The 15,904-nt window shown below is 42.5% G+C and overlaps 1 protein-coding gene across 1 annotated transcript in view; it reads right to left on the reverse strand.

Annotated features, from left to right (window-relative positions):
• SPG7 (SPG7 matrix AAA peptidase subunit, paraplegin) overlaps positions 1–15,904 on the reverse strand; it is a 263,297-nt gene that overhangs the window by 145,336 nt on the left and 102,057 nt on the right. Inside the window, exon 7 of the mRNA XM_086945796.1 lies at positions 13,161–13,286. Coding sequence (XP_086801922.1) covers positions 13,161–13,286 — 126 coding nt within the window. The remainder of the gene's footprint in view (positions 1–13,160; positions 13,287–15,904) is intronic.

The following is a 15,904-nucleotide window of genomic DNA, read 5'->3' on the forward strand; positions in this document are numbered from 1 at the left end:
GCATACCCTGCCACACTTATGGCGGCCAAAAGCGGTACAAACGGGGGTGGTGATAGACGGAGCATCTGAATCAATCAAACACTCACACTCAGTCAAAAGATCTGGGTTTAATCCATCACCGCTCTTTAGCCCACTCTGCCACCCCAGTTCAGACATGGCTATATGCAAATCAGTCTGACCCTGTGCCTCATGGGAACAGTCCAGCCCGAACTGCCAAGCCATGTCTTCCCTGGACCGGAAACAAGCTTCCGAGGACCGGTTTCTGGCATTCCAGCCGCCTTCAGCCCGGCTTGCTTGAATCCAGTGGCAAAGTGAGCAAGGGACTCACGCCTGAGCATACCCTGCCACACTTAAAGGGAACAAAGCGATACAAAAGGGGATGATGGACGAAGCGTTTGAGCAAATCAAACACTCACCCCCAGTCAACTGATCTGGGTTTAATCCATCACCATTCTTTAGCTCACTCAGCCACCCCAGTTCAGACATGGCCATATGCAAATCAGTCTGACCCTGTGCCTTATGGGAACAGTCCAGCCCGAACTGCCAAGCCACGTCTTCACTGGACCGGAAACAAGCATCCTGGGACCGGTTTCGGATTCATAATCCTCCTCAGCCAGGCTATCTTGAATCCAGTGGCCAAGTGAGCAAGGGACTCTGTCTGAGCATACCCTGCCAACTTAGGGAGAACAAAGCGATACAAAAGGGGATGATGGACGGAGCGTTTGAGCAAATCAAACACTCAACCCCAGTCAACTGATCTGGGTTTAATCCATCATCATTCTTTAGCTCACTCAGCCACCCCAGTTCAGACATGGCCATATGCAAATCAGTCTGACCCTGTGCCTTAGGTTTCAAGATAGCCTGGCTGAGGAGGATTATGAATCCGAAACCGGTCCCAGGATCCTTGTTTCCGGTCCAGGGAAGACATGGCTTGGCAGTTCGGGCTGGACTGTTGCCATGAGGCACAGAGTCAGACTGATTTGCATATTGCTATGTCTGAACTGGGGTGGCAGAGTGGGCTAAAGAACGGTGATGGATAAAACCCAGATCAGTTGACTGGGGGTGAGTGTTTGATTTGTTCAAATGCTCCATCTATCATCCTCTTTTGTATCGCAATGGGAAAATACAAGGCAGAGTATTGGTTCCATTTTGGGAGACCCAGGGATGACTGAAGAAGGAGGTAAAGGAATCGCCCCAGAAAGATTTATCTATTGCTGTATTCATGTAACTTGAGTGGGACACACATGATGGAGAGAGAGCCAGACTCTCCAATACACTCTTTGATTCAGAGAGAAGTTACAAGGAAGGGGCCAGGGCATATCTCAGCAAGGAAGAAGGTAATCACTCATGTGCTGTGTGAAGTCTGCGACCCGTTTGTCTGGTGGAGCTGCCGTGAAGAGCATTGCCAAGCGGGCCGTAGTCAGTTTGTGGTGACAAGCCAGTGACTTTGTGTGCTAGGTGGGGCTGCCGCGAAGAGAGACATTGTGCTGATCGCTTTGGAGTGCCCATGCGGCCTCCCATATGTGGGAAAAACTGAACGTAAAATCAAAACAAGACTAACTGAGCATCGTAGTAACATCCGTACGAAAAATCTGAAGTCCTGCATTGCCGCACACTTTGTTGCACAATCTCATAATCCGAGTCAAACTCGGTTTCTAATTTTAGAAGTGGTTAACAAACTACCCCACAAAGACAACAGCAAATACCTACTACAACATGAATTGCATTGGATATACCTTCTTCGTGCGTTACAGCCGAAGGGACTCAATTACAGATTAGAATTTAGTTGTCATTTATGATTACTGCCTAAGCATTCGGTTTGTTGTACGATGATTTACTTGATCTCTCTCTTGCCTGTTAATCTCCATTGACATTGATACCCTCAGTGTATTATCTTTGTATCTCCTATTTACTGACTCATTATTATTTTTCCTCTTCTATTCACCCTGATCGTGTACAACCCTGTGTACATTTTTTTACTTCCAATTTATTATCTTTCCACTTGTTTGTGTTTCTTTTTACGTCTATCCTTCTCCCCTATATGCACTTTCCTATTACCTACATCCTTTTGAACTCGCATCACTCTACCCACCCTCCGTTTTCTATTTTCACCACGGAGTCCCATTTTTATGTTCATGCCTCCACTTTCTAATTAGGAGCATGTACGCATGCTCGGCGTCTTCCGGGTTGCCGATCGGTCAGGCCAGACCCATGCACCTTTTCCACCGTGATTTATCTACTCCAACACTTGGTAAGCCATAGTAAATTGGGTTCGATACTTTTACTAGCGGGCTGAGACCCGCTGGCACCGACCTAACAGCATGTACGGCACGTAGTACTTTCCTACTAGATCTCGCATTTTGGTAGCTTTCATCCCGTTCACCTCACCTTTATAATTCTCCTTTTTTTACCACCTTCGGGTTCACTACTTGTTAAGTTCGGGCACTTTTGGGTGTCTAGATCGCCTTATGGCTTTACACATGTTTCTATGCGTTTTTGATTTCCATCTATCCTCACATTCCCAATCTTTCCCCACAGTCACGGGTGCACAACAGTTCAGTTGGATTCGCATGATTACCTGTAAATTTACGGGCACCTTCTAACTTATCACCTTGAGCACTCTCCCTATCCACTCTTTCTACTTAATGTAGCTCCTAGATATCAGCTCTCTATATCGTTTCTTGTTCTTTTTCTTATTCCTAGACATATTCCCCCTGAAGAAGTGCTAACCAGCACGAAATGCATCGGGGCTTTAATCTATTATGGAATTTTGAATTGGAGTATTCATTGATTCAAATCTTCCAATTATATTGTCTACATCAAAACGCCATTAACATATGAAGAAATATGCTAAAATGAGACTGTTTTGATTATCATTTGGATTATACCAATTAAAAACTACAATGCTAATTTCAGAAGTATAATTGAACATTTACTTATTGACGCACTGTCGTGCAGCAAGAGTGCCCGGGGATAGTCCTTACCTCTTGTAAGGCTTTCCATGTTCTGACATTATTTTGCACCTTTTGAAACAGAAAGTGAACTCTCGGAGCACCTATAAAATTGCTACTATCTGACCTTTTGATCCACATCGTTTACTTTGGAGTGCATCGGTTATCATAACATTTCTTTGCATTTTCCTCCGGCTCATTACCGCTTGGCACCCACACACAATGTCCTTTGCTGATATTGCCAGTTTAACTAGCAACAAAGCGGATACTTTTGAATTTAACACTGATGACACTGACCGCATCTATTCGCTGATACAGGAGTCCGAATACATCCAATCCAGTACTGGTTCTGCTCAAGCCAACATCCGACAGTTGTTATTTACAGCCAAGAGAGAGATTAACCAAAGACTACATGCTTCAACATTAATTAGATACCATCGAGTCCAACGCATTCCCCGTGGGTTGCGAATCCCCTTGAAATCCACTTTGTGCAAGAATAATCCGCGTTTCACCGAAAAGTGGTATGGAATATTAAATAAATGTTCTCTAGATCTAATACTACTAATTGTAGAAGAATTGTCAAAACTCTTTGAAGAATTGGAAAGTGAAGTTAAACAACACAAACATGAATTAAGCACTAAACTTACATCAGAAGAACTCCCCACGTCCCTTGAAGAAGTTAACATTCAATTGGACAAATATGTCAAAAAAATAAATGAACGTAAATTAAGAAAATTCAAACGCGACACAGTCGACTACAAACTGGGCGAAGTGTACAATTGGGCCGAGATATATGCTGCGAGAAGACAAAATCACACCCAGACAAATAGATCAACAGAAGGAGACTCGACATCGTCGGAAGAACCATCGCGTACAGGTCCATTTAAAGGTAGACCCAGACAACAAGCAAGCCAGGTGCTAAAACATCGGATCAACCATCAACGTCCAGAGTGAGTAGTGACTCAAGAAACACCACCAATACCATCACAGATACGGAATCTTTTTTAGGGGTAGGCCCAACACCCACCGTAGACCCAGGAGGCCCCAAAGGAAACACCACTTCGCTACCTCCAGCCAAATCGACCAGGGGTCACAGAATTTGATTATAAATAGGGCTCCCGGTTTTCCGTTTAAACAGATTTTTACATATAAATACAGACGGAAAACTAGTTTTCCTTTATCTGTATTTATATATAAAAATGGGAAAATACTAGTAAATTTCATTTTCATCAATAGAATCACCCCCCAACCATCTGGTGTCCCCCCTCCTTAGAGGCTTAAGTGGTGTCAGCCCGGCTGAGACAGCTTCCAGGCGCTACTTCACAGGTCTTTGAAAGACGATTTACATGTTAATGAGGCTTTGTTGTTCACCCCTCGGCCCCTGCCTCTGCACTCTGCCAATTGCTCCAGCCTCCGTCTTGTGCTCGCAGACTGGGTTTTACAAGCACAGATTCTGTCCCGGTTTTCAAAGAGATTTTAACTAGGAAGAAACAATATGGCAGTTGCCTTGCAATCGACTGTATAGTGCCCCGGCTGGAACAGCATGACACATGTCCTGTGTGCCGAGAAAGTTTAACTGGACAGAACACAGCCAAAAAGTCATTTACAGTAAAAGTGTTTCTTTTGTTTTTGGATCCATTTCATTGTGGTGCTTTCAGATATGCCAACCCTCTCGATACAGGCATCCACAAACCCGATTCCTCAGGATGAAGCAGGAATTACAGAATGGCTTGCACTGAGTCCTTAAAGGCTCGGCGTCGTCCCCTGCTCCATGTTGTCAATTAATAAGTGTGTGAAGGCGGGGGGGGGGGGGGGGGGAGCTTGCTATGTTTTCGGATGTTGCACGGCAGGCGAGAGCAGGACTATGTGTACTGGCTTTGGTTAACCCCTTGCAGGCTGCGGCCTCCTTCACAAACGAGGGTGCACCGTCAACAAACCTGTCTCCTGGACGGCTTCACGAGCGCGGGCGAGAGGCCCCAGGGACTGCTGGAGTTTCTGACAATTGTAACTCTTTTTTACATCTTTGAAAGTTAAACAAAAAATGATAACAATCAAATGCCTTCTTATATACGTAAAATCCCAATGATAGATGTGAGCAGAAATAATAACAGAGAACGAAAAAAAAACATAAGAAAACACCATATTTCTAAGAAAAAAATATTACAAGTAGCACTTTTACAGTCCTAGATGAGTATTGTTTCTGTTTTTTGTAGAATTTTACCAGTGGTCGTCTCTCTGACGTTAATGAACGATCGTGTGAACATTGTGTTGACTCATTGGTAGCTCTTCCAGTCCAACACCTCTGAATATTACCCAGGAGAGATGGATCACAGCACTTCAGGTGGCTGCTTTTTGCACCAGCCTAGGGAAAGCACACAAAGAACACACCTGCGCACCCTAAAAAAGTAGTAGCAAAAAGTAGAAATTTCTTAAATATGCAGATAGTGCGATAAATTGGGAGGGCACGTTTGTACCTTACAAAAATAGTGCTCCTTATACACAAAGGATGCAGTATAATGAGTGTAAAAGCTTTAAGTTGTATTCCCTATGTTTGTTTGATTTTTTCCAGTGTTGTTACTTTTTTTCAGGCAGCATATTACTGTAGTCTAGTGCATAATTTGAATTGAATTGCTTCCAGGTGTTTATGGCGGGGCACAATTGGGTTGCAGCAGAAGGCAGTGTGAGTTTCTCTTAGTGGGGCAGTAAAGTGTTCAGTGGGGGAGAGGATGTGGCACTCTGCTGATCGCAGAAACTGCAAGGCTCTGAGACAAATGGCCTGTGATAGCACTTTTAAGCATATTTGGGACATTCTGCAAATGGCAACTTTTTCAGATGAATCTATAGTGTTGACCAATAACAACCGAGCGCATGTGTGCATTCACAATTTAAATAAATGTGGAAAAATACTAGCTGTAGCGTCGTCTTTTGCCTGTGACAAAAATAAATGTGGATAAATACAGAAAAAATGCCCAAAAAATAAATATGGATAAAAACAGACGGAAATGGCAAAAAAATAAATACCATAAAACCGGGAGCGCTAATTATAAATATTTCTCAAACTCCTTTGACAATGACTCAACAAAAAGTTCTTCAAAAGGGCATGAATTTTTTAACCCACACATCATACTAATGAGTTGAACACTACCATATCTTTTTTCAAATTCATGAGAACTTTAAGGCTAAGACACTTTTTTACCAACATTTGTGTACCCTCCATCAACCAAGAAGAAAGCACGCTCATGGGCTTACGTCCAAAGAGCACTTTCACTCCGCCCACATGCCACAAAGTGTTAGATACCTTTGAAGCAGTTGTTCAACAAGAGCTACATAGCATTTTCCTGACATCTAAATCACATCGGTCTAATTTGTCTATCAACGAACGCCAAGCTTTGAGACAACTTGCTACTAACACAGATTTAAAAATCTCTAAAGCTGACAAAGGTGGCGCCATAGTAGCCTTAGACACCAGCTATTACACTGAAAATTTGGATGCTCATCTCAATAACCAAGATCTTTACATGACATTGAATTTGGATCCGACCAATGATTTTAAAGAAATCTTGGTTACCATAATTTACAATGCTGTTCTTGCTAAAACCATTACAGAAAGGGACAAAAGATTCCTCATCAAGGAATACCCACAGATACCGTACATCTATCTAGTACCTAAAATCCACAAACACCCGACAAAACCCCCGTTCAGACCCATTGTCAGCACTTGTGATTCTATCCACGAACCCACTGGACTTTATATTGACAAACAGCTGCAAGCCAGTGTCAGAGCTATGTCTACATACATTCAAGACACCACAGACTTTCTTATTAAACTTGAGAACATCAGGGTTCCACCAGACCAACCCATCATCTTAAACACCATTGACGTCAGTTCATTATACACTTCAATCCCACATAACCTGGGCCTTGAATCTTTGGAATCTGCCTTGGTACAAACTCAAAAACCCACAGACTTACAGATCTTTATTCTGGAACTTATGCAATTCACCCTCCACCACAGCTACTTCAAATCTTCTAACAATCAACACTATCTACAGTTATCTGGAGTAGGTATGGGCAACTGTGCTGCTCCAGCATACGCAAATTTGTTCATGTATCACTTCGAAAGACAACACATTCTAAAACATCAAGACTGGGAACCATTTATTTGTTCATACTACCGGTATATTGACGACATCTTCCTAGTATGGAAGGGTAATGAAATCCAGTTGACCAATGCCATTAAAACCCTCAACTCAATAAATGACCGCATCCAATTCACTTACACTGCCAGCAGATCTGAAATATCCTTTTTGGATGTACAAATCAAATTGATCAACAATAAATTTGTCACATCTAAACATACCAGACAAACAGATCGCAACAATTATCTTCACTACCAAAGCTTTCACCAACCAAGCCTGAAACGTCATTTACCGTATTCACAACTCTTGCGTGCCAAAAGGATTACATCAACTACCGAACTATATACTCAAGACAGTCAGAAAATCATCACCAAATTTCACCAACGGGGTTACCCCACAAAACTCACTGAAACTGCAGAACAACGAGCAGTGGCTCGAACAAGGGAAGACTTATTGAAACTCAAAAATACACACCAGGAAGATGACAAACGCCTTGTATTTGTATCCAAATTTTCTACCCAATCAACCAAAATAAAGGAGTCGATTCGCAAACACTGGCCAATGTTACAACTGGAAACTGACTTTAATAAGATCCTTGAGAAACCACCAATTTTTGCTTACCAGCGTTCCAAAAATATACAATCTCTTTTAAAACAACCCACATTGTCTACTCAGACTGTTTTCAGAGGAACTATACCGTGCCACAACTGCGGACATTGTAGAAGTATTATACCTGGTAACATTCTTTCTCACCCCACAAAAGGTACCCCGATCCATCTTCAAGTGAACGCCACTTGTGATACGACCAATGTTGTGTACATGCTAAAGTGCCTGTGCGGCCTCCCATATGTGGGAAAAACTGAACGTAAAATCAAAACAAGACTAACTGAGCATCGTAGTAACATCCGTACGAAAAATCTGAAGTCCTGCATTGCCGCACACTTTGTTGCACAATCTCATAAACCGAGTCAAATTTGGTTTCTAATTTTAGAAGTGGTTAACAAATTACCCCACAAAGACAACAGCAAATACCTACTACAAGGTGAATTGCATTGGATATACCTTCTTCATGCGTTACAGCCGAAGGGACTCAATGACAGATTAGAATTTAGTTGTCATTTATGATTACTGCCTAAGCATTCTGTTTGTTGTACGATGATTTACTTGATCTCTCTCTTGCCTGTTAATCTCCATTGACATGGATACTGTGAGTGTATTATCTTTGTATGTCCTATTTACTGACTCATTATTATTTTTCCTCTTCTATTCACCCTGATCTTGTACAACCCTGTGTACATTTTTTTACTTCCAATTTATTATCTTTCCACTTGTTTGCGTTTCTTTTCACGTCTATCCTTCTCCCCTATATGCACTTTCCTATTACCTACATCCTTTTAAACTTGCATCACTCTACCCACCCTTCGTTTTCTATTTTCACCACGGAGTCCCATTTTTATGTTCATGCCTCCACTTTCTAATTAGGAGCATGTACGCATGCTCGGCGTCTTCCGGGTTGCCGTTCGGTCAGGCCGGACCCATCCACCTTTTCCACGGTGATTTATCTACTCCAACACTTGGTAAGCCATAGTAAATTGGGTTCGATACTTTTACTTGCGGGCTGAGACCCGCTGGCACCGACCTAACTGCATGTACGGCACGTAGTACTTTCCTACTAGATCTCGCATTTTGGTAGCTTTCATCCCATTCACCTCACCTTTATAATTCTCCTTTTTTTACCACCTTCGGGTTCACTACTTGTTAAGTTCGGGCACTTTTGGGTGTCTAGATCGCCTTATGGCTTTACACATGTTTCTATGCGTTTTTGATTTCCATCTATCCTCACGTTCCCAATGTTTCCCCACAGTCACGGGTGCACAACAGTTCAGTTTGATTCGCATGATTACCTGTAAATGTACGGGCACCTTCTAACTTATCACCTTGAGCACTCTCCCTATCCAGTCTTTCTGCTTAATGTAGCTCCTAGATATCAGCTCTCTATATCGTTTCTTGTTCTTTTTCTTATTCCTAGACATATTCCCCCTGAAGAAGTGCTAACCAGCACGAAATGCATCGGGGCTTTAATCTATTATGGAATTGTGAATTGGAGTATTCATTGATTCAAATCTTCCAATTATATTGTCTACATCAAAACGCCATTAACATATGAAGAAATATGCTAAATTGAGACTGTGTTGATCATCATTTGGATTATACCAATTAAAAACTACATTGCTAATTTCAGAAGTATAATTGAACATTTACTTATTGACGCACTGTCGTGCAGCAAGAGTGCCCAGGGATAGTCCTTACCTCTTGTAAGGCTTTCCATGTTCTGACACTTAGGGCGAACAAAGCGATACAAAAAGGGATGATGGACGGAGCGTTTGAGCAAATCAAACACTCACCCCCAGTCAACTGATCTGGGTTTAATCCATCACCATTCTTTAGCTCACTCAGCCACCCCAGTTCAGACATGGCCATATGCAAATCAGTCTGACCCTGTGCCTTATGGGAACAGTCCAGCCCGAACTGTCAAGCCATGTCTTCCCTGGACCAGAAACAAGCATCCTGGGACCGGTTTAGGATTCATAATCCTCATCATGGATAGGTGGATGGCTGGATAGATGGATGGCAGAGTGGGTGTATGGATGTCACAGTGGATGGATAGATGGGTGGCAGAGGAGATGGATGGATGGATGGATTTCACAGTGGGTAGATGGTTGGCAAAGTGGATGGATGAATGAGTGGATGGATGGCAAGCAGAGTGGGTGGATGAATGAAAGGGAGATTACTCAGATGGAAGGATGATGTCAGAGTAGGTGGGGAGTGGATGGATGGCAGAGTGGATTGATGGAAGGAATAGGGAAAGAATGATTGATGGATGCAAGAATTAAGGATGCCAGAATGTGAAGGTGAAGTGAATTGAAGGATGAAAGGATGAATAAATAGATTGTTGGGTGGAAGAGAAAAGGCAGCTCTTCTAGAGAGGGCTAGGCTCACTTGCTTCACTTCCTTGTGCCATCAGAGATTTAGTGGGGGGTATTTTAATCTTCTGGCTACTCCCTTGACCTGGACATCAAGAGTAAAACGTCTCAAATCCAACAGTTGGGCCAAATAATCCCTGCTTGCGTCCTGGTCATTTGAATAGGATTCTGACAGGCATACATAATATACTTACCAAAGAAGGGGCAGACATACCAGAGTTCCTTGGGAAATGACACACTGTTGAGATGCCAATGAAAATGGGGCAGGAGTTGGGAGAAGCTATCCAATCAAAAGGAGTGGGCAAATCAGAAAGTTATGAGAGAGGGGTAACGAAAGAGGTGGGATAGGCACCTTGATTATCCATGGGAGCTGTTAGTGTAGCGAAATCCTCCTGCAGGAGGAAAGTTACCTAGACCACAAGAGACAAGTGTAAACGGTCAGGGTCTGCGGAGGTCATGTTGTAAAAAGTGTTGTCAGGTTCTCCATAAAGGATGGATTTGTTGTCACAAATTAGGTACTGGTCCACTGGTGGGACGTGGCAGTGTTTCTTTGTTGCTGGGTACCTCAACCCTGATGGATGTACTCTTCTTCGGTGGCAGTGTTACTCTTTCACTGCAGAAACTACCAAACGATAGAGCCAAACATTTGGGAAAGATTCCACTCGTCAACTACCGTTCCAGGATTTCTCCAACAAGACATTAGTGACACAGGTAGTCAGTAGCACACCTACAGCACAGGGTGCCAGTCCCACTCCTTACTGGATGTCATTTTTCCACAGGAAGTTGGATATTTTCCAAATTTGCTCATTATTTTCGATCTGCACTATCATAGCTCATAACCCCTATCATTCAGCTGAGATGCGATTTTGCTACGACAGCTTTCAGATTCATTCTCAGGGCATATTATCATCATCATTGGCCACTACGAATCGTTTATACAAATAAGATTGCAACTGTGAGTTGCTTCAACGAATAGAAGGCATATTTCTTCTTATGTTTTGAAAAAAGACCATTTCAGACACATTGTCTTTTAAAATGGTCTACGAATTTCTTGGAGTTTCGCCATAATTTGAAATTAGGATCCACTCCTCTAAATAAAATATCCGCTGGCTGTATATATTTCTGGACGCCACAGTGTCAGCGATTTTCACATTGATTTTCCAGGGTCAACCATCATAACTCGCATAATCCTGAAGATGGTCTTACAGATGACAGCCTAAAGACCGAAACGTCGACAATTGCACTTTTTTTCTGTATAATGTTACCAAAGGCTGTATTCCCCTGTATCAATCAGTTGATTCGCCTTAATTCTAGCTGAAAAAAGTGTACACAATTGTTACTGCGAAGGATAAAAAAATCTGTATTTCTCGACATCTTGTTTCATTATGTGTTAAATTAACCAGTACTCTATTACCTTTGTTTACAATAAAAATCTTTTTTAATATACACCCGTTTTTTTTTTTACATATTTTGTGATGTTTTCTGATATAATCTGATGTTTTCATACTTTATTAGAGAACCAGAATTGTATATAGGTTGTTTGTGCATGAACAGTTTAAAATATACATGAAAGAAATTAATCTGCAAGTAAGATATAAACACTTGCATTGAGTAAAAAGTTAACATTATTTAAAATTAAGTATTGAAACAAATCCCTTGTAGGCACACCTACCAGTTCATACTTTACAGATACATCTTCCAAAGCACTCAGAAATAGCTAAGTCATATCACACAGTGCAAACCAAAGATACAAGATCTGGCCAACATGAAGTTTCCACTCCACAATGGATGAAAAATGACAGCATAAAAACAAATAAGAGCTACAACAACAAACAGTATCTCTTCTCTCAAAATTAAGAAGTAGCATCTGCATTAAACCTTAATGATGTGGTGACTGGAATGGGAAAGGACCTCGGTCTTCATCTCCTTTTTTCAACATGGCCAAAAGGGCTCTTGCAGTTAAACATGAATTTGCTTATAGGCACTTAATACATTTTAACAGCAATGTGGAGAGCAGTGCTTTACTTCCCATTTGAGCAGGGTCAAGAAGGATTTGCATATGGCTGGGTCCAAACTGAGGCAGCATAGTGTGCGATTTATGGACTGGGATGTGGCCACGGGTAATGTCCAGTGGCTGAGATTATTTCAAGCATTTCATATTTCACATTTTGTATAATTCAGTGTGTCACCTTAAGTGGGATGGGTATGCCCACATGTGGGTCCTGTGCACACTGTGCCACTGGAACCAAGCTATACCTGGCTCATGGGCACTAATCAGAGTGAAGCAGGTCCTAGGTTGCTTGGATTCCTTTTCAGGGAGAATCTGGCCTGGCAGTTTGGGCTGGACTTTTCCCATTGTAGCAGGGCAAGACTGATTTGCACATGGCTGAGTCCAAACTAGGGTGACATGGTGTGAAAAATAACGATTGACTGGTGAGCGGCCCCAAGCAATTACAAGTGGCTGAGATTAATTCAAGTAATGAATCCATCACTTTTTGTATACTTCATTGTGTTGTCCTAAGTGGGAGGGTATGCCCAAACGTGGGTCTCGTGCACATTGCGTCTCTGGAACAAAGCTATATCTGGCTGAGGAGCCCTAACCAGGGTGAAACTGGTTCTAGGTTGCTTGTGTTCCTGTTCAGGGAGGACCTGGCCTTGCAGTTTTGACTGGACTGTTCTCATTGAAGCATGGTCTGCGAAATAATGATGGACTGAGATGCGGTCCTGTGGCTGTGATTAATTCACACATTCCATCCATCACTTTGTGTATACTTTGCTTTAACAAAAGGCAGGTTTTTTTATGCAACAATCTACTTGCTCTGTACCATCTATTTCTTATTATAACAGTCTAACAGTATATGCCTTGTGGCCCTAGAGCAACATTATGCCACAACATGAAAGCAGCATTTTGTGTAAAGGCAAGTACTGTTTTTTAAGTCTCATCTTGATAGCCAGGCTGCCTTCTACTCCTCCTCACAGAGCACTTAGTTTCTTCTTGACCAGTAGTGTGCATGAGTTGGTCTGCAAGTGCAGTGTATTATCCATATCTGCAAAAGAAGTTCACAGCTGTTTTAAAAACGATTTACCTTTAGATAATCCACAAATTCTTTGACCTCCATTTTTGCTTCGTGCATCCCAGCAACATCTTTGAAGCTAATGCCTTTGCCAGACTTCCCATCCACAATCGTGAAACGTGCCATTTTGAGCTGGTTCTGCGATGGAAAGAAAAGTAAAGTTGGAAAACAGGCCACCACGAAGTCCTAGCACACACAATGTCATCCCTTCATATTTTCAAGCTGATCAGAATTTGACATAATGAAGAAGAAAACGCTCACCATGCCTCCTCCATCATTGATTCAGTAGCTGCAAGTGGCTGTCGCACGGACCTTTTGACTGCCTGGCCCAATTGGCTTCCTTACTAATACCTAGTGTCAGTGTACTACTTTGGGTTACTGTGTCTGTGCTATACCCCACCAATATCTTTGCCGCCGGCCTGAGAGCAAGTATTACGGTCCCAAGTGTCAGAGAGTCTCAAGCCCCTAGATTTTCTTTTAATTGCACTGGTAGTTTTTCTTTCTGCTAGGGCATCATGTGCTTAGTGATGAGAATCTAGAGGAACTCTTAGAAATAACCGAGATGGTCAGCTCTGTGGGCTGAGACAAAGGGAGACAACATATCTAAGCTGCAGCATGTTATTGGAGTAAGACAGAATTTAAAGGATTGTAGACATAATATCAGAAAACGAAGCAGCTGGTGTCCCTGCACCCAGAGCCTGATTTCTGTTTTACCACTTCCCGTTTTCTCTCCGCCTGCTTATGATAAGTCTTGTTTCTCAGTGAGTTGTATGGGGAGGCTGCATCTCCACTCCACTCTGTCTGTATGCAGACCTCAGTTGTTTGTTTTGACTTTTTTTCCTGGTGCACCGGGTAGCCGCATGCAGACCGACAAATCCTAACAGCCTACCCAGCCCATGTTAAACTTTTCTAAATATTGTCTTCTGCACAGTTACATTTCAAAAGTATATCTATTAATATTAAACTTGACCACAGGTCAAATACAATTCCCTCACCAGAATGAGGATTCATTCGGCTGGGGGACAGCAGTCTTCTTCGGGAACTGCCACTGTTAGGTGAAGGACTGCCTCCAATCCCAAACCGGTCAGCAGTTTAAGAAGAAAAGAGACCTTACCTAAGACCGAAAGGTCAATCCTCTCCAATCCCCACCTGGCCTTTAGGTGGCAGAGGTTAGTCTTTTGCTGAAGCCAACATCATCTCTTTGACTGACTATTCGACTAGATTACACTGTCTGCTCAGGAAAAAAAACTCCCTCTTAACTTCCTGAACACTAATGGAATCTGATGCAACACACACACCTCTGTGACATCACCAAGCACGCTGCCGTGACATCACCAAGCACACTGCCCTGTCATCAACCAATCATCAGCCCATCTGACTAATGCACATGAAGAAACCATGCCTCAGGCACAGGAGCAGCACCCACGGGCCAATCGTCATTATTCATTTATTTGTAAAGGGCAAATGACATCCAAAGGGTTCCTGGCACATCAGGACAGAAACAAAAGACGTTTTCAGGGCCAGCCTAAATGATAGCAGGTTGTTCAACATGCCATTCATCTCATCAACATCCACTCTCTATACTCTGATCTCAAAACCAACCAAATTTCAGGCAATCGCACAATTCACATCCGCTCTCTTAATTGTTTGGGACCTCTGTTGTATTCATTAGTACATTGGTACATTCCATCCACCACATGGGAGATCGTATTCCTCAATGAGTCCACCTTCACTATCCCATTCCTGCCCCTTAGAGCTTAGCAGCACTCTCTAGACTGAAAGCATACGGCTCTGTTGCTTGCACAAGGTAACAGACTAAACGGCAAACTCTGATGGATATTGTTCTGTCAAACAAATAAACATGCAATTCACTATTTTCTACGCTCTCAAATTAAGCGTAGCATACGTTTATATTTGCAAAAAATAAATAGTCGCGGTTTCCAAATAATAGTTTTAATCTGTCTGTTCTAGCAAAGAATATTTTTATATTTGAAAAAAGAATGAGTCGCGAGGTTATTTCAAAAGTGCAGTCAGAATACAGGGCATCTTACCCCTCATCTGCATTTCTTAAACAGCTGGATAGGAGATACTGTTTAATGATGGTCTCTGCTGTCACAGTGCAGGGGCTCCCTGCACCTGATAACACCGCCATTGAAAACGGAGCAGCCAGTCTCACTCTGGGGGGGCATTGGGTAAACTCTGAAAATGATTTTCTAGAACAGTCATCTTCAGCAACCTAGAATCAATCTAAACATTAAATCACCAGGATGTGCCCACAGTCTTAGGTCTAAACAGAAGACTGCTTCTGGCTTGTGGGCTTGAAGAACAGCCAATGGTTCGAGGGAGGTAGCAGGGTTTACACCTTGGAGAGCGGCCACAGTTTAAATCCATTCGATCAGAATTACGAGGAGAGAACGCGTGCACCAGTTCTGATTCTAACAATACATGTTGCATTCTGACAATCCAGAAATCCCAATTCCAGGAGAATTACATCTAGTTATTACACAAAGCAGGAAGAACGGCTGAACAAAGCAAGGAGAAAAGTGCACATAAATGCTGCAGCCACCTTCACACTCCTAGAGCAGCACCCACACAAAGGTTTCCAAGTTTCTACTTGCAGGGGTTTTATAGCATAGGAGAAAGGGTTTCATTTGGAAGCAAGTGTGGTGAATAGTGATCTTACTGATCATACTGATGGGCTCACTGAAGCTTATTGAGAAAGGCACAGAACCAGAATCGTGACACAGCATCAGCAC

Source organism: Lissotriton vulgaris, chromosome 12, assembly GCF_964263255.1.
Source record: "Lissotriton vulgaris chromosome 12, aLisVul1.2, whole genome shotgun sequence".
Classification (NCBI taxonomy): domain Eukaryota; kingdom Metazoa; phylum Chordata; class Amphibia; order Caudata; family Salamandridae; genus Lissotriton; species Lissotriton vulgaris.